This window comes from Cryptomeria japonica, chromosome 8 (assembly GCF_030272615.1).
Source record: "Cryptomeria japonica chromosome 8, Sugi_1.0, whole genome shotgun sequence".
Classification (NCBI taxonomy): domain Eukaryota; kingdom Viridiplantae; phylum Streptophyta; class Pinopsida; order Cupressales; family Cupressaceae; genus Cryptomeria; species Cryptomeria japonica.
In genome coordinates, this window is record NC_081412.1 from 252696060 (window position 1) to 252721753 (window position 25694).

The following is a 25694-nucleotide window of genomic DNA, read 5'->3' on the forward strand; positions in this document are numbered from 1 at the left end:
TTATGTTGAGCAAATGGATGTGAAAACTGCTTTCCTTCATGGTGATATGGAGGAGGATATTTATATGACACAACCAAAGCACTATGTGGTAAAAGGTAAAAGTAATTTGGTTTGTAAATTGAAGAAATTTGTATGGCCTCAAGTAGAGTCCTAGGTTGTACCAAAAATTTGATACATATGTGTTGATTTGGGGATTTGAGCATTCTAAGTTAGATCACGATGTTTATGTAATGTGGTGAAAATTAGGAATTAGGGTTTCAACAAGTAAAACCACTAACTAGCCCAATTAACGAAATTAATTGAAAGAAGGAGGTAAATCCAAAAGATCTAGCCACAATTTGATTAGAAAAAGGGTTGAGAATGCTAATCAGATTTACCCAATTGTGTGTGGGGTGTGAGTTTCCTTCTTTCTGAGTTGAATTGAATTGTGATTGTAAAATTCGGGTAAAATGAGGGATTACTGAAGTAATTTGACTGAAATAGTAGCTACAGATGTCCCATGGAGCCACAAACTTGGATTTGGGCAAATAAGATGTTTAGAATTTGTCCTCCGAAGTTTCGCCTAATTTTTCGGGACCAAGTAACACAGATCCGCTCTGGTCCTCTGAATTTTCCACCATCAAAAGTTGACTTGTTCGTCACTATTGACTCTATGGGATTTCTCGAGTACAACTTTGCACCTGTTTCTTGCACAAAGAAAGAAAGGGAAATATATTGGGAATAGGGTTTTATCTTGGGTCAAACCCCAATTTTGGAATTAACTATGATTGAAATTATGCAATACTGAAATAAATATTAAGGAGATATACCTCATATCTGCAATTGTTGATGATGATGCAATTCTCTTTGAATGTAATCACAAATATTGAATGCAATGGCATGACAAACACATGAACATGAAAAAACCTAATCACACACACATTCTTACATGAACATTGATGTAACTTTGCTCCACAATGCTTGAATGATGAATATGCAACCTTGAACCTTAGAAGATGCTTGATAAAGAATGCTTCACAGATGCACCGATGATCTAATAAATGTTCTTCTAGGTATAATGAATTGATAGGATTTCCTTATACGGAGTTCCCTAGGTTATTTAATAATTAGGCCAGCCTCCAACAGTCGCATGTAGCCCCCAAAAATCAAGTTATATTAGGTAGATAAAGAACCTTCCCCATTTGAAATTGGGGCCCCTTTGATAGGGACCTAGGCATTTTGGGGTGCCTTGGTCCTTCTACAAAGAGGACCAAAACAAGCATCCATAGGGAAGCACATCTCATAGTGGGACCCACCAAAGGGTGTACATGACATCAAAGTTAGATAATCGGTCCTGAAAGGACCTAGAGAGAGGATGAGGATCAGACATGCTAAAGTGGGAGCACAAATATGAGGTGTAAATTGGACTGGTGACAATTTACGACTCTACATTTAGCCTCCACTTTAAGTGGAGTAGGAGCTTATGCAAATAAACACGACAAAGTAGAATGATGAGAGAGAGGAGAAATTAGGAACGAGATCACAAGGAGATAATACATCACTAATTTTGAGGAACCAAGCCCCTAATCTTAGGATCTTAACTCACACAATCTTATGGAAGGGCACACAAAACAAGACAATGACAAAAAGGCAAACAAAGACAAACAAAGACAAAAGACACACAACACAAAAGATAAAAACTAAAAAAAGACCTCAAGTCAACTAGCTGAAGAGACCTCAATAATCAAAATGTCTCAACCACTAATATCATTCTTGAAATTCCATCACAAGGACATAAGTGATCACATAAAAAGAGCAAGAGAAAACCAAAAACAATAAAGCTATGAGCTCAAGAGGAGAAAATAGGAGGAACATGGATGTCATGGGCTAGTTGTTTTTTTGTGAACGAAAAATTCACAAGTATGTTTGCTCCTCGAATGGTTTTTCCCCCTTATTTTGTTCAATTTCAAAATTTTGGTCACACTACACAACTTGGTGTTATCGCAAGATTTTTTGGTGGGCTTGCGCCTCTTTCTCGATGCATCCCGGTTGTGCCTCCACGTGTTTGGTTCTCACTCTATGAACAAGGTGTCCCGATCCCTCGATGTTGCACTCTCCACGTGGCCTCCCCACAAAACTTCTAAGGTTTTTGGTGAACAAGGCATCTCTTTTCTCTGTCGTGTTGCCACCTGCCCAAGGCATGACAACATAATTTTATTTTTTGGTTCGCACTGCATACCAAGGATGAGATCGTCATGAGTGTCAGATGATAAGGGAAAATTAAAAGGGCAAATTAATGTTGTTGATATTTATGTAGGAGAACGAGAATATTGAGATCTCCCAACGCACTTATCAAAGGATATGAATCAAGATCAGATTGAAAAGAAGGCGGTTATAGTGACAATCTTAATGACCATTTTCCACCTTAGGGTGGAGGGGTTAGGGTTTCTTGATTTCTTAGGGTTGAGATCCCACAATATAAAGGGATGTTTTTTTTGACAAAAGGGGGACTTCTGCACCCCAACATTTACTCTTTGGCTTTTATTTTTTTCAATATTAAATATTTTTTCAATGTGCAACCAACACATGAAATATCTAAATTCAAATGACCTACATGATAAAGTCTTTAAATATGCTACCCTAGATGCATGAATGTAAAATATTGGTGGTCATGCCAATAGACAACAATCAAATACCAAAGGTGTTGGCCTTAGAATTGTTGGAATTCAATTTTAAAAAATATTGGATGGGACTACATTAGCAATCACATTCAAAATGACTGAACTACTCAAAAATAGACTATACGGGTTTTGAACATGACAAAATAATATATGTGAGTGATAGATCAAATCTTGGATTAGTGAGTGCACCAAGACAGTCAAATTATGTGTCAGACATTGAAGCAAAATAGTAGAGAAAGTGTTAGGTTCTGTACTTTTTTGCTTTACATTTTGCTTCCACACTAGTAGGTGCGCAAAACTGTGTGAACATACATGTCAAATTAGAAATGCATAGAAATTTGAATTGTGATATATATGAAGCGAGATAGTTAGGTTTTTTATGTACCTCAAAATAGGCCCCTTTTAATGAACAATGTGATATAAAGTTGATGATTGAGATTTGCACGTGGAAGGATTTCATAGATAACCAAGAGTGACATAATCTAATATTTTGATCTCTTGGATAGAATCATACTAGGGAGGTTGAATTTAAGATTTGTGATCCCATCCAAAATTTATGATCTTGCCTTTTATAAAAAATGGTGCTATTTGATGCAATGGAAACATGGGTGGTGCCAAAGAGCATCATGTTGTTTTATATTAAAGGATTGAAGTTTAGGACTTCTTTACACCTCAAATAAGAAAGTCATGACTAAATTAACAATAAAATAAAAAGTCCAATACATGGATGTAAGTGAATTGTTAGACTAGTCAAGCCAGATGTGATAATATTGGAGTTTTTTTTTTAATTCGTGTCTTTGATAATGGATCATTTGATATATAATAGTTGATTATTTTATTGTTGCATGGTAATGGATAAATAGTTTACTTGTGACAAGAGATAACCTTTAATACTTTTTTTTTGTCAAAGAATGCTTGTTTCATTTATTCCATCATGTGATGCAAATAATATAGGACATTGTCTTTAAATATCCAACTCTAAATGCATGAATTTAAAATTTTGACACTTACATCAATGCGTGTTGATTAAATTCCAAAGATGTCAAGCTCATTATGCAAGAATTTTCAATTTGATTTTAGAGGATGAAATGAAACTAGTGATCCTATCAAGGGGATACTAATTGCACTAGAGACTCTATCTAGGATTTGTGAACGAATATAAATGACTTAGAGGGATTTTAAACAAGGGAGCGAGGCATATGTGAGTGATCAATTAGATTTTGGGTTAGATAGTACATAAAAAACAATTATCATGGGCTAGAACTATACATCTAATACATCAACCCAAAGTGATGTAAAACTGGAGCAATTTTTTTTCAGGGAATGCACCATTCTACTCTACAATAACATATGGAGATACAAGAATGTAAAAATTTAAGTTTTAAAATCATTTTCAATCTAATCAATCAATCATCATATTGAAGAAAACCATGAAACAACATTCACCTTAACTATATAAACAATAGCCCCAACATAAGATCATGCTTTTAATTTGGAAATCATTTCAAGATAAGTTGCAAGAAAGATTAGAGTATAATTAGAGAATAAAACTATAATTAGGTCATTTTTTTAATAGGCTGGAAACCTTGTTTGTTTGTAAGGTTCTTGTGCTATTACATTGTAAAAACCTTCTTTTCTATTCCTATACTAAGGAAGAGGTCCCATGGCACTCACTTCAAGAATTATTTATGTGGACCAAGATATTTCACAAGACAAAAAAAAGTTGGCAACAATATCTAAGGGAGAGGATCCATTAGTTGAGCACCATAATTTTGCACTTCTCAAAATCCTACGTGGAAATTTCAAATCACTCCTAATTTTTTACAACACCCTGCTTGGCAAGTCCCTTGCATATAACTTAGGTTTTATGGTCACATCATAAAATGCGATGCCACATCAGCATGCTTTTTTCCAAACTGTTCAAGGAGACCCAAAAATTAAGTGAGACTGATACTTGTGCACGAAGTCATGCTATATTAGTATGCTAATGTGACATCACATGATTTGTTGCTTTTTAGATCTAAGAAATACATTTCATTCAAGTATGGATAGACATTATTAACAATAACAACTTTAAAGCCACAATTATTGACACAATATTGCCAAAAATATTGGACACTCAAATCAACAAATGTTATCACAACTATTAGAATCACTCAACTATTGTGTCCTCCCCCTAAGTTAGGATCTGCTCAAGAAAATAAGAATCCTTCTATTATAAAGTTCAGATTTTGAGAGGATGCCAATAGAATTAGAAGTTTGTTGTCATGTGCCATTCATCTATAATTTTTAGATTATCTCAAAAACTTTATGATTAAATTTGACATTTTAATTATTTTAGAATATTCGATATAATTAAAAAAACCATGAAACCATCAACTTTACTTAATTTAAAAAAAAAATTTCGTATACAAAATTTAAAAACCACCTACATATGAAGACTTCAAACAAAAGGATAATCTCAATAACAACCTCCCAAAAAATATTATTAAAAGGTCTAACCCAACTTAAGGTTTCGAGTCTACCACTGTTCTGTTTCAAATTTACTGAAATTACAAATCGGAGGACAATTCTGCAAATTTCTGTCTCGTACCGAATACCATTTTCTCAGAAAGAACATCTCAGCTTTGTGCATTGTTCGGTTCCATTCATGAAATTACATTGTGGGTGGCATCCTAAAACACAATTTGTTTCATGGTCTTCTCGTGGCGACAAGGAAGCTCCGTTGAGCGGTGCGATGGAATTCAGAGTTCGCAAGAATTGAGCACAGGTCTTGAAATGAATGCTTCCAGCAACAGGATGGTAAGCCTTCGCCTTAAACATCATTATTATTGCTGCCAATTTTGCAGGCAATTCTAAATTTTACTACTTAACAGTTCAAGTGGCGGTGGTGTAGTCGTGACAGGGATTAAACCCCCCCTTTTCCCGCTCCAACTCAATTATTCCCGTGCAAAGATAGTATGGTTGTGGTGGTACTTGCGTACAATACAGGGTGACCCATCTTTGCAATTTTTAAGACAATGGTTCAAGCTAACTCATATCCATACTTAAGGATTACCAAGTACAAAAAAAGTCGCACTGATATTAACCATAAGAAGATTTGTCAAGAAAAGGAAACTTTATATTGTGTCAATAGTGTAATCAAGAAATCCTATTGGGGGAGGATGGTAGAGTCCACTCCAAACTTTATATAATATCTTCTTTTACGTAGACTCCAGTGTAATTCTTGTTCGAGTTTCAGGCTCCAGGGACGCTTTCTTCAACTTTTGATGACAGAAAATTTCACTCACTGAATTGTTTTACATTCTGATATTTGACGTTCTGTTAATATTTGTAAACTCGCTCAAATGGTAAATTTAGTTTGTTTTTATTTAGTATTTTGTGTTTTCTGAGGAAATCTGATCATTTGGAAGATGCTAAAATAGTAACCAATTGACAAAGATTGCACCATACATTTTTTCCTCCCAGACTCATGCAGGCACATTTATTACACATTTTCCATAGTGAAATAAGATGCATATGTTGATTACCCTGTATACTGAATCTTAAAAATCATATTTGTTACAATTCTTCTATCTAGTCAGTTCTCTAATGCAATTCAGCTACTTTTCAAAATCATTAAGCTTGGACACCTAAACAGGATTGGTGATTAACTAAATGTTTCAGTGTTTTCGGAAGTCCTCTGTCCAGTGGCTTTGTTTTTACAAATTGTATCAAGAACTATAATGCATACGGTTATATACCATTTGAGTCTCGTGGGTGGTAAACCCTAATTCTTTCTCTTGGAGAACCTAGCTTTTTCTGCACAAAAGTATTCTGAGGCAAATTACAGTTTTAGGGTTATCATCATGAGCTTTATAAACATGAACGGGTCAGGTGTCAAACTTTGTATCAGAGATATTTATTTTTAAGGATTTTCTTTTATTCTTTTCAATACATTTTAAATTCAAGTTATGCACTTAGAATAAATCCCATACAAATTGAAGCATATATATTGGCAAAATCCATTACCTTTTACCATGCTGACATATACGTAGTTTTTCCTGCAATCAAATAGAAATACTAACCTGTATTTAAAACCTGATGTTACACGTTATGGTTATATTTACATTTAAGTGAGACAAAGCAAACAACTTTCCTCCCCTCAGCCCAATCTGGAAGTTGGTTAGACCATACTGCTTTCTATGCCGGTGCCAATGAGAAATCTTTAAATCATGCTCGTCTAATTAGGCAGTTAAGTGGTTTTGGCCTCGTCAATATTTGGTTTTGTTGAATTGCCAATCATTTTCAGTTCTCATGTATAAATGTAAATCTATATAGAACAATAGGACACATGATTGATAAGCAGTCAATATCATACAACATTGAACCTCTTTGATGTTATACGTATTTTGTAATTTCAAGACAGTATCAGAGCTGAGATGCTGATACTTAAGATGGTGATGGTGTGAATATAAATTTAGTGTTCTAGTATGAGCATGGGCCATGTCTGTGACGGTAATATTCTGTGATCTAGTAATGCATTATGTTTGTAATTCTGTGTCTGTGTTCTGCTTGCTTTTTTCTTGCTTCAGGAGTTGAGTTTGTATATTGCTTATTTGCTTAGAGCCCATAAGGGGTTGTTGTAGATGGTTAGATGGGCCCAGGACCAAAAATCTGTTTTTGTATGTGGCTGCAAATTACCTGTCGTAGGTATTGCTGATTAATTCTCTAAATGGACTGTTCAAATATCTGCAGATTAGATTTATTGTAAGGGATTCGTTTGAAGATAAGGCCTCTATATTTGATATTCTTTAAACCCATAGGCATTGTACCATAATACTATCTAGTGGCTGCAAAGGCTGTTTATTGTTTTCAGCAGAGAAAAGGCTCTGATTTTGTACAACACATTTTTTCAGGGCAGTACGGATTTTATGAGCTGGAAGATAAAGTAGATTATCTGTCCTGCTTCTTTCCAATCCAACAAAATATGCGTTATTTTATCACCCGTTTGCACTTAAATTAGACCTAATCATTTAGATGAACAGTTCGCTGCACTGGCATATCATTCATTAAGCAGGTTCCCACTAATGAAATCTCAATTGAAGTGCATGGAGGCCCCAGGTTGGTGCTTTGAAATCGATCAAACATCAACAGAATTACATCCACAATCAAGAAAATAACTAGTACATTTGGCCTTTAGGCACAAATTTCTTTATAAACATCCCATTATGCACTTATATACTACATACTCCCTACCATGGACTCTTGATTCAGAAGCTACATGGCAATGATGGGCAAACCTATACATGCAAACTCTAATGGGTCATCAACCTAGGAGAGTGGCATGTGCCTTAAGCCAACCTTCTCTGTCTTACCAACCTGCCAGATGTCCCTTTTGACTAATATCCTATCAGTCTGCCAGCTGTGCTATCCTAAGGTTTGTAGAATCTGTCAGTTGTCCTGTGTTTCTCTGGCACATGTGCTCCCTTGCTAACTGAAAAGTTACTGATCCTGGTACTTGTTCGGGTTCGATTCATTGATTAAATGAAAAAATATTGGGGATTTGATTTGTCCATACAAAAACTTATAAAAATCATAAATACATACAGATTTCAGCCTAAAATCAGCAATATTACAGGTAATATATATATTTCCTAATATTTTCAATGTACAGGAATATAAATGAGCCTCATAAAATATTAATAAAGTTAATAATAATATAATATTGTAATATATTAATAAGTCAATATTAATATGTATTATCAATTTTTAACATTAATTAATATACATAATTATTCATTTTTATTATCAATAGTAATATTATTAATTTGTTATGTAAATTTTCCATTATTAATATTTTTAACATAAGTTACATACGTTTTTTTTGCGGTTTTGGTGGGTCCATAGGGCGACCTAGTGTTCTACTTGCTGGCCTGCCAGCGTGGTGGCTTTGGTTGTCATATCAAAACGTGGGTTGTGAATAGTAATAGTGACGATGGTTCTACTCTCAATCTTGATTGTGTGGGATGGATTGTGGGAATCTATGCTCAGAGGTGGGGTGATTACTGGCCAGATTTTTTGAATCTAATCATCATGATGATTGGGGTTATAAGGTGGCAGCCTTGGCAGCTCTTAATGGTCAATGGAGGGGTTGGCTTGCTGATGTGGACCGATGGCGTGGCACCTATGACTTGGTGTGGTTGTTTTTTCTGCTGTCTCAGAGGGCCCACAAGGTGATTTGGCGCCCAACCTACTGGCTTGCCAACGTGGTGGCCTTAGGACATCACATTAGAATGAAGGCCTTGCATAGTAATAATGATGATAGTACCGACTATATCCCAAGTCGGATTCAAAATTTATTTTTTAGTCACATCCATAACATGGCCTTTAATTCCATTTATATGTTAGAGATTACAAAGGATAGATATTTCCTTTTTTGCCTCGTTATCTGTACTATGGGCATCGGGTGGCACGATTGGCGTCTTTAACGGATGGTTCCTAATAATAATTTTTATTACTACAGCACACACCCCATCTATTCTATATTTCTCTGCAAATTTGCTTTTCTGTTACCTGTGTATCAGCTTTTGAGACAGCGAAATTTGGCTAAGTTTGCTTTGTTTGTTACTGCTATCACCATGGGAGGTGACAAGGTGAGAATTGAGCCGAGCACCCATTCTGAATTCAAAGATGATGGTACTGTTTGGCATATTTGTTCAGAAGGTGGGGTTTCTCAGTTTATAGAATGCATTAACGGGTTTGATGAAAACCTATGTTTCTCAGTTTATAGAATGCATTAACAGGTTTGATGAAAACCTATCCATCTAGTATGCGACCTCTTGGGCGAATCGAAGAATCAAGGTGGGTGGGATTTCGTTCGAGGTGAACGAAGATGTTATAGCTAAAGCTATTGGGCTGTCCACTAGGGGCAGAAAATGGAAGAAGTGGAGTAGGGTCATTGACAATGAAAGCCTGGCCCTCTTTTTTAAGGGGGGCAAACAACCTATTAAGCTGCATGGAGGGTTTGATCGTGAGGAGTTTCTGCTGCTATTGAACCAGGTATGCCTTATGATTATGAAGTTCTTCACTCTTGAAGGAAGGTTCAAAGTTTACTATTACTATCATCTCCCAATTCTGAATCATTTTCACCATAGTTCTTTGATATGTTTCCTGTTCTTCCTCATTCACTCCCTCAAAACTCCTTTAGGGATGCTCTGGAAGTGGCTAAGAACTCTGATAAAAAGCCTATCCCCGTTCATTAGGGTCTCATTTATCATCTCTATCATTTCCACTTAGCCTTGTGTCCCCCCAAGCAGATTGATGTGACTGAGGCCCTGCTGCATTCTGATTCCCTGCTCGTGGTGACCATTTGGGATGCTCCTAGTGGCCATCAAGGCAACAAGAAACACCTAAGGATTCTGGGTGCTTGCAAACCCTCCCCTAAAGCCCCTCCCTGGATCACCACCCTCACCACTTCCAGCCAGGCCACCCCTCGGGGGATTAAGACCACTCCTGATACCCCCCTTTCCCTGCATAGCCTAGCCGCGGTCGGTCTTCGTGACTTGAAACAATGTGCTACCCCCTTGAGCTCTGCAAAAAAAGGGAAAGCTAACCCCCCCACCCTCCCCACCCCACCCCAACCGAGAAAGCAAAGAAAAAATTTCTAGGTGCGTATTGAGGAAATTGAAAGTGATGAGGAGACGACCCAAGCTAGCAAGGAGAAAGAGAACTTGGGCACGGGTGATTCCAACCCTAGGAGGTCCAACAGGTTAGCGGGAAGGCCTGCGGGAAAAGTTAAAGATAAAATGGAGGTGGATGAAATTGGGGAAGGTTTTGAGATGGAGGAATAAACTAAAGAGTCGGAGGAAGAGAATAGTTTGGGGAAGACTAACAGTGGCCACTTGTAAAGTTAAAAGTTGGGTCCGTTGGACCTAACTTAGTAGGTCAACCTGTCGGAGGATGATCTCCGGGCTGAAGAGACTCACTTGGCCGGGGGGACTTATTCATGTGCTAAATGCGATGCTATTGCTATGGACCTTGCTACCCTTAAGGCAAAGGTAATTGACCTGGAAAAGAAGATATGGTTCACTTTTCCTAATTCGGCTTGAAGGTGATGTACAACTCTGCAACTACTCTTTGTTTGCTGCAGAAGAAGGTGCTCAGGAATGATGTGGATGATGAAGGAAATTACAAGGACCTCTTTAATTCCTCATGGAGGACTGAGGCAGCCTGTTTGCCTAGCCACTTGTTGGCTGCTTTTTGGGTTTTTAATCGTATAAGTTTTATAAACTTTAATATTGCTAAGTTTACTCTGAACTGCTTTTGATATTATAGTTTGGACTGTTTGGTGCTATTAATGGCTGGTTAAAGCTACCTTCGGGCTGTTTGTTTATAGGGTCAGCGTTTTGCTGCTGTTTAATATCAAAAACAAATAGATTAACTTTATAAATGTTAGTAAATATTATTAATTTTTAATATATTTATAGTCTTTGTAGGATTGAAATAAGAGGAGATATTTCCATATCATTATGTCTTTAGCAGCTTAGCCTAACTGTTCTACTACCTATGGATCATTCTTCGGTGCTGGTTGGTATGAACGTCTTATGCTCGTGGGCGTTACATTGATAGAGGTGAACCAATTGAATTTGAGTTTTGATGGGCTGTGCTTTGGGTCGGTGATGCCCTTATCTATATGTATGTTCAATCCAGATGTATGTTTGCATCTAGATATTCAATGTTCCTTATTTAATAATGATTTTAAGAAGCAAAGATTTTACAAGGCTTTATAGGAACCTTGTTTATATTCTAAAGGATAAGAGGAACAACTCAATCTCTGAAAAGGCTACATCACCTGTGAAAAAGTAAACTTTCATTTCCAATTGCGATTTAATTCAGATCATTTTGATGACAAAACTTAAGGTAGACCACAATTGTTTTTGACAAAATGGATAATATGTTATGGTCTGCTTTGTAGAATTGCATATACATAGAATTAGCCTATAAGGGTGCAGATATTATGCTAGATTCCAGAATGCCTGATCATTGAAGTGGGAAAGGAAGAAGGGCCTGTAAACAAAAAAGATGACCATGGAGCAGTTCTCTCTTCAGACATAGGAAGATGGATTTTGATTCCCTATAACACTTGTGGTTTAATACTTATGATATTCTCATATATGGGTGAAGGTGTCTTCTTTTAGTTTTTTTCCCTAAAGAGATAGAATGATGGAACAGCTCAGTATAGTGAGTTCTCCTTTTCCTTAGAGGTACTCCAGCCTTTGAGAATGACATCTTTATTTTCATTTCCAGCTATCCTGTGTTGTCTCCCTAACGATTTTAATCTTCTACATCTATTTTGATAGCTCTTTGACATATTATAATTAGGTTGCTTATAAACATTGGTTTCGCACAGGGTTGTTGCCATATTTGCACTTTAGGTATGTATTTTATTTCCATTGACTTATGATGTTTATTGGCCTCATACCCCTGACATTTTTGTTTGTTTAAGTTCTTCTCCTTCATTATTCCCTGGGTACCTATCCTTTATTCTGATTATGTTCATCTGAATCTACTTCTAGCTTGACAAGTCTGAATCTCTATAAGTGGCTACTGGTCTAGTGTCTTATCTTCTGCAGTTCATTGCCACCTTTGTGCTACCCCTTACTATATTTTCTGAGTGACCTCTATCATCCCTTAAGAATGGAGAAAATCTGAAAACTTAAGTCACTATATTACTGCTCTTTTTCTCTGCAATATAATATTACATGATCTTTGATCTACAGAATGATGATTAGGTCGTAGTGGCTTGATCAATTTTGCCATTTAACTGGTGGATGTGATTTAATTTCTTATATGATTTTATTGGATTTTGTTCAAAACATGAATCCCCATGTATCTTTTCCCAAAATGCATCAGAGAATCCTTAAGAATAGTTTTAGGAATATTGGTTGATATGTTTCTTTGTTTATATCTGGAAGGATTTGTAGGATGATCTTTGCTCAAATTTGATGAAAGTGTTTTTGGCAGGAATTAGTGGATATGCCATACATGGGACATATTGCTCACCTTCCTGAGGCAGTGTTCAACACTCTGCGGTCCACTACAAATTTGTCAGATTTTGCACAGATTGTGGAGGAATTGATTTCTAACAGCATTGATGCTGGATCAATAAAGGTGAAGTATCTGGACTTGATTCTAATTATATCTAATATATGCTCCTCTTTTACCATCCCAGCTGCTCTTTTTAGATATTGCCAAGACAAATGAATTTCTAATTGTGGCATTGAATTTTCAAGAAATTTGCCTGTTAGGCTTGATCTAGTGGTAAGGTAAGGCATGCCCCTAAATTTTGGGCTATAGACCTTCAGATTTTTTTTGAGAAATTTGATTGTCCTTTTATTTAAAGGCCTTAGAGTCTGCAAATTTGTCTTATGTTTCATTAGAATATGAAATCTGCAAATTTTCAAGGCAGACAAATGGAAAACTATAGTTACCTTAAACAAATAGGCCTATGATTTCAAGACGCTAGACTATCTAACCAATAACAATAGTTACAAAACCTTGGCCCATAACCCCATATTCAAGATCATGAAAAAGTAAAAAATGTTATTGCTCATTCTTCTTTAGATGATAGCATCAAGAAATGGCTCATTCTAATAAATGATCACTTCCTATATTTATGGTGCTCCTAAAATTCACAAATATGGCATTATGTTTGGGCCAATCGTGAACATCACTGAATCCTCTTACAAGGTAGCTGCCTACCTTGCTAAGAAATTCAACCCCCTTGTGAGTAGGTCAAGCTCCTTATTAGGGATTTCCACTATTTTGTTGATTTCATCAATGTGAAAAGGGTGGATAATGATGGTGTACCAGCCAGCTTCAATGTTGTGTCATTGTTCACTAAAGTCCCAATGAATGATTCCATTGAGATTGTTAGTCATAAGACCAATGATGAAATGAATTCCCTTGTATAATTTTGCCTAAGGTTAACATTCTTTACCTTCTAAGACATGGTCTATGGAGAATCTGATGGGGTTGCCATAGGTTCCCCTTTATCTTCTGTTGTGGCCAACCTTTTCATGGATCATTTTGAAGAGATTGCCCTTAATTCCCTCCTCTTATACTGAAATGGTGTAAATGTTATGTTAAGACACTAATATATGCTTGTCTCATGACCTAAAAAATTAGAAGATATCCACTCTCACTTAAACAACATGTATAAGTGCATCAAGTTTACCAAAGCATCAGAAAACAATAACCACGACGTTCTTCTCATTAGGAAAACTAACTGTTCCTTAGCTTTGTTAGGTCCCAAAACCGCAGGTCCACAATCCTAGAACTTTGTCTCACCTTCAAGACTAGGGGTCTATCTTCAAGAAGGTAAACGAGGAGTTTATCAACAAATTGAGGATGGTTGAACGCCTATAATGAGAGTGGGAAAACTCACCTGCTCTTTGGACTCAACTAAAACTCACAAGGCTGTTTTTAGGGAACTGCTGAATAGATTTGTAAATCATATAACATATGATATGACTGTAATAAACAATAGCTATACCCTATTTTACACTTGACCCCAAATTCTGTCTCCTAGATCAAGATCAACTAGCTGCATATGACCTCTATATAGTTGATTGCACTGCTTGCACATGCACCTATAGATATCAGCATCATTATAATCTCTTAAAATGTTTTCATTTGTTATTCGCCAAAGGCGTTACTTATATGAAGTGAACCGGCTAACTTTGGACATCCACGGCTCACAGTGTTCTACAGGAGTTGCAAGACGATTGAAGCCATCTGGACCGTAGGATTTTCCCTGTTTTTCGTTCGTTGATTTCTCGTCTTCTGCCATAGGGAACTGGTTCAGGATTTTCCCTGTTTTTTGTTCGCTGATTTCTCGTTTTCTGCCACAGGGAACTGGATAGCCATTGAATAACAAATTCATGCACATCCAAACCTTCGACCTGCAATCGAAAACTTTAAAATTGGTCAAAATGTCCATTAGTCCAGTCATTCATCGCTGTAATCCTCTTTTCTCGCCACTCTCTTTAATTGGGCTCTTCTGTTTACATTCTGATATTATAATTAACCAGAAAATGGTAACAATCCATGAAATTGTGTGATGCTTTATAAATAGAAGAATGAAATTGTCGAATGTGGAATGAAGGGGTATCACAGAGGATTACACATGTGCAATTTGTTTGCAAGTAGCATGGAATGGCAAACGACAAGGCCTCATGTATGCTTCTATTGGCCCTATTCCCATCCATCATCTATAGTCCATTCATGAAATTCGATGATTGAAGGATATGCACAAATTGCCTTTGTTGAGAAGGCTTTAGAAACGTTCAAGCAATTGCAATTGGCAGGTGTGAAGCCCGTCTTCGCAACCTTCATCAACATCCTCACTGCCTATGCTAAAGAGATTTGAAACAGAGTATGGACATACATCATAGGATAAAGGATAGCGAATTTATTTTTGTATTTGCAACTTCCCTGGCAGACATGTACGCAAAACGTGGAAGTATATACAAGGCACGTCAATTGTTTGACAAAATGTCTAAAAAGAGAAGTCACCTCAGGGGATGCCACGATTGCAGGATTTTCACAAAATGGATGTATTGTAAAGGGTTTAGAAATTTTCAAGTTGGCAGATGTAAAGGCCAACTCTGCAACCTTTGTCATTGTCTTCCCAACCTGTGCAAAATGAGAGCTTTGGACCAGGGTACAGATAAAATCAGATTTAGTGGTTTGCATGACAATTTACAGGCAGATTCCTTGCTATTTCCCACGCCATATTACCTTTCTAGTTCTCTAAATTACTTGCCTTTTCATACAGCCAAAAAATGAAAGTAGACTAGCTTACAACTTGATTGGATATATATCTGTCAATTTTCTAATCTAAACCAAACAAGAGAATTCAGATTTAGTTCAAATTTCAAAATCAACTAAATTAGTATGAACCTAGGAAATGCAAACTGGAAACTGAAAAAGGAAAGAGAACAATGGCCATCTCAAATGCTTCTTTAGAACTAGATTGGACCATTAAGCAACATGTCTAATAAAAGAAACTACTTTTGGTTAGTGTCATACTAAATTTACTCAATTATTCTCTAAGCTCTCTAAGACTATTTTTCAAATCCAAAGTTTTGGATTTGAAGCATCCTACATCTACATAGCAAAAGAGAAAAAATGGGAAAGAAGAAAAGAGCACAAGACATGGAGTGTTGGGTTTTTCATGGTGGAACATAAAACTCCCAACACAAAGATCCAAAAGCTACCTTGAGCTCTATCAATTAATATCCATCAATGCCTTTCATATATATCTTTTTTCTTAGTTGTTAATGTGTTCATAGTTTTAATATCTTGTCTTGATGTATGTCCTTCATTAATACCCTAGTTTTTAGTTTTTTTTCCATGAAATCATTTTCCAATCATTGACTAAAATTAGAGAAAAATAAAGTGTGTTTTATAGCGGGCTTATGCAGCAAGAATATGTGGGAGTAGTCGTGTTGCATTTGCATTCATATGGTGTGAAAGCTTTCATATTAATTAGCAGCATTAGTGTAGCAACTTGCAACATGGTATGAAGATTCAAAATGGATTTTTCAAAAAGGATATCTAGCATGAATGACATCTACCAATCCACTTCCACACACCAATGTTTTTTTGAAAGTTTGTGAAAGATGAATTCAAGCAATTTTTGGAGTTTAGTTAGTAAAAATTTATAATTCCATTTCATGACACTGATGTGTTGCCAATCTCCAAGTGAAAGAAGATCGTATCTATTTGCAAGTATAAAATTTCTTATACCTTCATGGCTCGTCAACTAATGTCAATGACATTTTCCGTATAATTTACATTACTTGTCAACTATGAGTATTATAAGAACAATGCTATGGGTAAGGGAGCGATTATTTCAGGTGTTAAGTTTGTAGTTAGACTTGTGTTCATCTAACATGCAATTTCATTATTCAGGCAAGCAAATCTATATTAGTAATTGATTTGGAATCTAAAACAATTCTCAATAAACCAACAATTGTGGCAGTATTTTTTTCGTGTCTATAATTGTGGGTATTCCATCATCTAATGATGATGAAATATTATTGACATAGAGCTAAATTCCTTTTTAGACATCTACCAATCCTCTCTCATCCGCAACTCTCTCAAAAAAGTGATCAAGATCAGATCTCTTGTATTTTCTACATTTTAGATTATAGGTTTTCAATTTTTTTTTTCCAATTTTGTAGAGGACAATGCATATCCTACATTCATTGCATTCCATGGGATGACATCTCCTTGATTCAATATGCCAAATAGTTAAAGTGCAAATAGTTTCACAATTTACATACATATCCAACAAGGTAGCTAGTTAAAGTGCAAATAGTTCCACAATTTACATACATATCCAACAAGGTAGTTGCATCTATAACATTTAACAAAAATCTTCCTTGCATTATGCTTTGATAAATGCCAAACCCTAATCTAAATCTCATGTCTTCACACAAGCATGCAGAAAGCAAAAAAATATTGTAGAGATTGAATTTGTATGTGCCAAGAACATTCGCTTGAAAGATTTTATGAACTTTTAAACAAATCAATTTTGTGCATATTTTGCATTCATAGCAGGCCATGAGACCAACCATGTCTTTGGGTTGATTCTATCAAATTATTTGCATATGTTGTTTATGCACCCACAATTTTCTTACACATCTACGAGGGTAATTTTAATCGCAACATATCATGAAATCTCTCTAGCCTTTCATGTTTTAATAGATTTTCAAATTATTTTTGAAAGATCCTTTTTTGCAACAAAATAGTTGATCAAAAGTTTCTCTTTTCTATATTTATTTCTATTTATACTTCTTTTATCTATCTCTTGTCCTCTCTCTCTCTCTCTCTCTCTCTCTCTCTCTCTTCTTTATCACACACACTCCCTTTACTTTTCTCTTTTTATCTTCTTGTTTCCTCTATCACCCTTTCACTCTTTTTCTCTCCTATTTTTCGCTCTCTCTTGTGTTATATTCCCCTCTATCTACTTTCATGGTCATTGCTTTCCTAAAAGTTGTTTCATATCTTGATACATAATTTTTTTCAAATACATATCTACGTAATACACTTGCCACTAAAATTTAAATCTAATTTCATTCAAAGAATGTCAAACGGATGAAAACCTATAACTTCAATGTTAGATTGATACTTATAAGCAATGTGGAGACCATTTCATTTGCTTTGTTGTCCCTTGTAATGTGTGAGACCCCACTTTGGGATGTGAGGCTAAAGAAAAGGAGAATATACCCTCTCAAAAAAAATCCCACATCCACCACGAGGAAAAATCTTATAGTTTTTTTTAAAAATTGTTAGGACATTGACAATAATTTTGAATGGATTCTCCATGCAAAAACATCTATAGAGGACAATAAAAAAAATGGTAGAGAGGAAATAAGTGAAGGTAATTTCATTTGTGGAGCATACAAAATGGAATGTTAGGTTACCCATGGGGTAGATATAATTCCTAACACACATTTAGAAGACCATCTTTGACTCTCTACCAATCTATAGAGGACAATAAAAAAAAATGGTAGAGAGGAAATAAGTGAAGGTAATTCCATTTGACGAGCATACAACATGGAGTGTTAGGGTACCCATGGGGTAGATATAATTCCCAACACACATTAAGAAGGCCATCTTTGACTCTCTACCAATTAACAAGATTTCAATTTCTCTAAGTGAACATAAATTTCATCAACTTTGTACAATGTGTTGGTTGAAAATTTTGTACACTTGGGGAAATATACAAAATTGTGGTTTCAACCACAGCACACGAGTAAAAATATCCTAATTAAGGGAAGGCTCCCCCTATCTAACTACAACTTTGGAAATAAAATAGGATGGGATAGCAATCTTTCTTCTTTTTTCAAGAAAGACAATATCCTTTTCTCTTCATAGAAAAGGATAGCGATTGAATATGAGCAGCAGTAACCACTTTCAAGTGAAATAAGTGAAAGGAAATGAAGTTTCCTAAAAGCGCAAAGACTTCAGTCACTTCCTTCGGGACGGGACAACAATATCAAGCTCAAAGACTTGATTATGTGATTTCCTATCTACCCTTTGCTATACTAAAATTTGCAACGAATAAAAGACAACAACTCAAAGACTGAAATAATCTATTCTTTCAACACAAAGACAAGAACTAATGCAAGCTCAAAGACTTGCTGCTATTTCTTATCAAACAATAACTTTTCCTCAAGAATAGACGCAAGCTCAAAGACTTGCTGCTCTTTCTAGAGATTTTCCTATTTTAATTAATCTTCTTTACTTGCAGCTCAAAGACTTCAAATCAGATTAGACTAAGCTCCTTTTAGAATCACTTTGCATGGAAGAAATAAAAAGATTCAAACTCAAACATGTAGATCAAAGACTCAAAACTTGAGTAATCCTTCTTTATTATTCTCCAAAAACTTTCAATTCACATACATAAGCTCAAAGACTTCTTGCTGTAAATTTGGCAGAGTTTTTGCTTGCTTTCCAAAAAGATAAAAATTACAATAGACCCCCTCAAGTATTTATAGAAGAGGAGCCTTGAGAAAAAGGTGGGAGGATCCCAACTAACTTGAGAGATTCTCTCAACCACCAAGACTTATTCAATAACTAACTAAGACTTCATTAACTAACTAAGAGTTATTTCAACTAACTAAGACTTATTCCAATTACAGTCCTAATCGGACACAACTTGTAGTTGCCTTACATGTGATTACAAAAGTGCAAGTAATGTGTAACTTGCATTTTACAAAAAAAATACTTTTACATGTAACTTGTCAAAACAAAATTACAATTAAAGATTACAAAAGAGGGAAAATTCAACTAAGTGTTGAAAAACACTTAAGTTGAAGCACGTGAAGACACAAATCCTTGAAATTTCCGGATGCTCATTTGTAGTTCCTCGGTATTTGGTTCATGGGTGTTCTTGGCAACAACCATGGTCTTCACAATAGTATCATGACACCGGAGGAGCGCATAATTGTTTTTATCCAGGATAGATTGGATTTCATGAAAAAAGACTTGGTGTTTCATCAATGTCTGAATTGAAGCAACCGAGAATTGTTCGCTCCTCCATTCATTATGAATCCTCATTTGTAAATCAGCAAGAACTTCTTCCTCTGGAATCAACTCTCCATCCTGACTTACTATGTTACAAGAGGCCCTTTCACAATGTGAGACAATATCTTGGTAAACTTCGCCTTGAAATCTCTTTGCATCACCGATCTCCTCAATGAGGGATTTAAGAACAAGGGCCTTGTTTTCCAGGAGTTCTTCAAATTCCAAGTACATGATCCTGGAAAAGATGATGGCATGCCCCTGTAGAACACTTAGCTGTTGTTGGGGCATGGTACGCCAGATTGTCAAACTTCTTTCAACACTTTCCAGATTCTTTTTGAAAGTATTAGAAGTCTGATCCAGTTTCTCCTCAATGGTCTCCAACTTAGACATTATTTGAAAAATCTCTTTCATTACCTGTGCACATAGATCATGAAGCTGATCAACCCAGGAATCCAGTGCTTGTACCTTCTGAGCAGCCCTTTCCAGTCCACGAATTGATTCTTGAGAACCAGAAGAACTTATGGAGTTACTCCCTTCAGCAGCAGGTTTTGTGATTTTATGAATGGCTGCCATAAGTTGTCGGTTTTCTTCTTCTAGCTTGTCTTTCTTCGCTAGAAGCTCATCACACCTTTGCACCAATGAGGCAACATAAAACTGAGCATCATGTTTAATGAGCTCATGCGTTTGTTTTCCCAACTCTATCCTTGTAACCTTATAATCGACAGCTGACATTTCATCAAGTGGCTTATCTGCAATAGGTTCCACAATTTCAGCTACCTTCATCTTGTTGCTGTCAACAGTTACTCTGGAGATAGTTTTGGCCTTCTTAGCAACTTTGGATCTGGACTGTTTCAGTTGCTGGTAATCAAAGGCATCAGGTGAGATTTCTTGTTTCTTCCTTTTTGGAGTAAAAGAACTGAGCCATGGAGGCAAAGTCATCAACTCCCCTCCGATAGCAGCCGTCATCAACTCCCCTCCGATAGCAGCTGTAGGCAAAGGAGAAGCAGTTTCTGTTTGAATCACCGTGGTCATCCTGGGAGGAATATCTGTTTGGATAGCGACCACAGTTTGCTCAGTTACCAATGGGCATGAAGATTGCCTCATGAATTCTTCAAAACCAGAAGTGGAAGTATCAATTTCTGATAACTGGATGCAAGTAGGAATATCCTCAGGAACTTTCAACACACTCTCTTGTTGATGATTAGGAGATGACTTGTATGCTGAAATGGGAATTGTATTCTGAGGAGACTAATCCACAATCAAATGAGGAGGAGAAAGAGTTGTCTCAATGGAAACTGGTGGAATGATCTCATGAGGCAAGTCTGAAACTGGAGACTTGGGAGCATCATCAGATTGCTGCCCCTCTTCTGGATTATCCAGATCGATCACCTGAACATGGAATCATGATCTTTCCTTCCCACGAACTGTCGTCTCCTCAGGAGTGTTGGCAGCAATATTGTACATGAAAATAAAACTAGTTAATTAAGTTGTAATTGTCCTGGTTAGTTGGCAACCGTGGGGTGGTAGTTGCGGTGCGACGGTTGGCGCTCGCACCCCCTTGGTATCTTTATATACTTCCGAATGTAACTTGTGACAGGGAACACTTATGAAGGGAATAACATCTGATATATTGCATCTGATATCTATGGCATTATTATTCTGCATTATGTGTTTTATCTGTGTGCTTTAAGTTATTCACCCGAGAGGGCAATCATTTGGTGCGGTGGCAACACCGACGGTGGACCACCAAACAGTGGGACCACCGTACGGTGGCAACACTGATGGTGGACCACCAGTGGTGGGCACCACCGTGCGGTGGACACCGCCGTGGGTTAAAGCCGCGCAAACTAAAAGGAAGAAATAAAAACCTCGCACGAGGAAAGACACGCAGCTTACGCCAAACAAAAAAAAAACGGATGAAGAGAAAAAAAGGAGAGACACGCACAGCAACGTAGCCACCGCACAAACAAACACATAGCCGTACGGTGGAGGGGTGTTGACCGCACGGGAAGGTGGCCGTACGATTGGAGGTGTCAGTTTGTTGACCGTACGAGGAGGTTGTATGGCCGGGGTGCCATCGGGGACATTACAGAGGAAACTTTAAAAAAAAAAAATGACGACGACGACGACCAGAGTGAAATTTTTCAATGACATTTGGAGCCAGGATGCTGAAAATATTAGAGTGGAGAAGAAGGGTTTTGACATCATAAAATATCACAGAAATGATGCGCGCCATGGACTTTCGTGTGGTTTTGAAGGTTGTATATTGGTCTTGGCGGCTGGGGCGTTGTCCCTCGATCCCGCCCTGTATTGCCGTTGCCCCTCGACCCCGCTGGGGGCACTGCTCCTAGACCCCCAGTTTATTTTTGAGCTACAATACACTTTTTGAGTCTGGCGAAGGGCATCAGAGAAGGCACGGTAAGTGTTGGGTTGTTCTGTACTATGAGAAAGAAGCCTGCAGCTAAGCATCGACGGGGAAGCCATAAGCCATAGAGGGAGACGGATTTGGAGGTTGCGAACAAACAGAGTTTGAGGGAAGGCATTGCAAGAACGCGAAGTCATACGACACCAGAGAGTTATTCAGTTCAGTTATCAGCCTTTGGGGAGTGTGATGGAGGATTTGAGGTGTCTCGTAGCCTTTGTGACAGAGGGTTGTGGCCACCTCCAGGCATGAATGGTACACTTTGAGGAACTCGGAGTATGTCTCGGCTGGACGTGAGGTTGCCTTGGTGGATGCACAGAAGGCTCGGGAGGAGCTGACCACCAGGTTGGAGGCAGTACTAGCGTGAGACTTAGCTCAGCGTACCCAAGAGTTGGATGCTGAGAGGGCAACGCCGGTGGCTATCGAGGAAAAATTGGTTAGGGAGACAGTATCATTTGAGTAGCAGTTGGTGGAGGCTGAGATTGAAAAGCATGTTTTGCAGACAAGTTTGGTTTAGGCACAGGAGGATTATGATGTCAAAGGAAGCAATAATGGTGAAATCCGCACTTGAGCATCGGATGGTAGCAGAATTGGGTTTTCAGGCGAGGACGCAGCAGGTGTATAAGTTTCGGGCTCGACTGGCATCAACAATTCTATTAATGTCATCTCTATTTTGTATTAAGTCGTCTGGAGACGACTTCTTTTCTTTTGGGGGGGATGATGTTGGCGGCAATATTGTACATGAAAATAAAACTAGTTAATTAAGTTGTAATTGTTTTGGTTAGTTGGCAACCGTGGGGTGGTAGTTGCAGTGCGACAGTTGGCGCTCGCACCCCCTTGGTATCTTTATATACTTCCGAATGTAACTTGTGACGGGGAACACTTATGAAGGGAATAACATCTGATATATTGCATTTGATATCTATGGCATTATTATTTTGCATTACGTGTTTTATCTGTGTGCTTTAAGTTATTCACCCGAGAGGGCAAACAAGGAGGAAGCACTACTGCACGACTGACTCGCAATTTGATCGTTGTGCCCGAAGATGAAGCACCCTCCTTGTTGTCAATCTGAATCTCAGACTTCCGTCCAAGAGGCCTCGTAGAATCATCTTCTTTACCAACCTTGATTTTTATAAGTCTAACAGCATTACTTTTCAGCCATGCGTTGGTGTTAGCCAAGATAGGCTGAAATCTGTCAAGGATGGATATGCACTCCTTGTGTGACCATTGGATCAAAGGAAGTGGAGCTTCCTCAACCCTCCGTGAAATGTATTCAGGATCAAGTATATGCCCGTCATCAATCATCCCTTGAGAGATATCCGCCAAGTTCAAATCAACAATTTTCTCAACAGTGAGCCTGCAGTAATCCATCTTCAAAACTTCGGCTTCCGTGCGGAGATCTACTCAGATGTCTTCAATGCGATGTACATGCACAAAGGATTTCATGATCTTCCTCTTCATACCCCTATAATCAAAATCAGCTCTAGGTTTAAACCTTTTGAGCTTGATTTCCTACAATTCAGTCTCCATAGCTTTAGGCTTCACAGATGTGACAAGGGAATACCGGCCAATTTTCAATGGGTTTGTGGTAGAAATCCCCATTTCAACCTTGTGCTTAGCAGACTGAAAAGTGTGGACAACCATGATCTGTCTTCCCAACTCCATAAGAATGATCTTATCAGTTGGGTATCTGGGAAGCATGTATGGCTGACCACCATAGCATCCAATCTTCATGTAGGTGAAGGTGGGAAACTGCAGAAACAAACATCCATACTCGCACACCTTATCCCATGCCTCATCTGATACTCTCTTGTTCCTGAGATTTCTATCAAATTGACACATGAAATACCCGAAGAATGCATCTTGGACTCTTCTGAAATGCAGTCTACTGGGTCTCAACGACAACTGGTCATAATACTCCCAAACTGGTATAAGTGAGCGATCACCCTTGGTAGAAAGACTTGGAAAGTGTCTAAGTGATGCTGCCAAGTATACCAAATATGAATTCATGAAGAAGGTCATGGTGGTAGGAACTGCTGCAAGTTGTTCGCACAAGGCATTGTTGATGACTTCTCCCCATGAAATGTGATGAGACTGCCTTATGAACATGATGAACTGGTACATCCATGGCTCAAAGACATTGGAATGCTCAAGGCCCATCATCTTGCTAAGAAGAGTGATGGTGTCTCCTATCTCCCATTTGAAATCGCAGCGGTACAACTTCGCCCACTTGAGAAGGAAGCTCGTGGCTCTTGGATCCACCTATTGATGTGTCGCTTGCAGTCTTTTTTCCTCTTCACATAATACTCCGCTGCACTTTCTTTGGAGATTTCCATATAAACAGGTGCAGGAAGTATTCTGAAGACCTTCTCAATCATATCTGCATCGAGATGGATTATAGCTTCTCCATCATCATTTCTGATGACTCTTGACTCTTTGTCAAAATGATGGGCGCAAGCAAGAACGAACTCAGGTTCTAGGGCAGCCATTGGGAAAGAAGATGCATGATGGATATGGCTGTCCAACAGCCGTTGCAAGTTATTATCCTGTGGATCTTCTACCCTCTTGACGAATTTTGACATATCAACGTGCCCTATTTCCGTGTCTCTGATGCGATCCAAAGGAGAAGAAACCTGGGAAGGTGCTACCTCATTCTGATATTTGTCATATTTATATTTCATCTTCTTTGGAGCTGGGGATGCTGGCGAATCTGCCATTGATTGTGAACCTGGAATGCTGTGATGAAGACTTAAAAGAGTTAAGGCAACATCATAGTCAGCTGCAAATATCATTCTTCCTTCTCCAAATGGGTAAAACTTCGATTTTAGAACTTTACGATTTTGTGAGACGAAGAGGGGAAATATATGGAAATGGGAAAATCTTGACTTTGACCAATTTCGGATCTTGGGGAAATTTTCGCAAGTATACAAGTTGGAATGAACAGACATGCAATCGGGGTTTTAAAACCCCGAATGCAAGTACACTTGTAAAATTGCAAATGGAGAAATGGATGGAAAATGAGAATTTGACTTGCGGAAAATGACGGAGATGGAAAGTATGGATATGGGAAACATGAATGAATAGAAATGGGAAAATCTGGGAATGTCATTTTCATGAAAATGAGAAGAACTCTTCAACATGTAATCCGGTTTTCAAAACCCGAATTTGAAAGGGAGGGGTATTTCACACTTTTCAACTTGGAATTTTAACCAAAAATGGTTAAATTCCTTAACCGTAAGGGAAGAACAAGAATTTCCAGCGAACTTGTAATCGGGATTAAAAATCCCGAATACAAGTAAAGAGGGAAATATGGGAAGAACAATGCAATTCAAAAATTGCATACCAAGGGGAAGATTTCTCTCACAAAAACCGATTTTTGGGGGAAGAACAACATATTTCCAAAAATGCAACTAAGAAAGAAAACTAAGAAAACAAGAAAATAACAAAAAGAAGGAAAGAAAGGAAAGAGAACATACCTTTCTTCAAACTGAAAATGCTTTTCCAAAAATGCAACAATCTTTGGAATG

At 37.5% G+C, this 25694-nt stretch overlaps 1 protein-coding gene across 3 annotated transcripts in view; it reads left to right on the forward strand.

Moving 5' to 3' along the window:
• Positions 1-5164: 5164 nt before the first annotated feature.
• LOC131059993 (uncharacterized) overlaps positions 5165-25694 on the forward strand; it is a 257233-nt gene continuing 236703 nt past the window's right edge. Inside the window, exons 1-2 of one of the 3 annotated variants that reach the window (XM_059210074.1) lie at positions 5165-5462; positions 12666-12812. In XM_059210074.1, the coding sequence (XP_059066057.1) occupies positions 5355-5462; positions 12666-12812 (255 nt within the window). In that variant the 5' untranslated portion in view covers positions 5165-5354. The remainder of the gene's footprint in view (positions 5463-12665; positions 12813-25694) is intronic. The other 2 variants (XM_059210075.1, XM_059210076.1) reach the window with 2 other exon arrangements.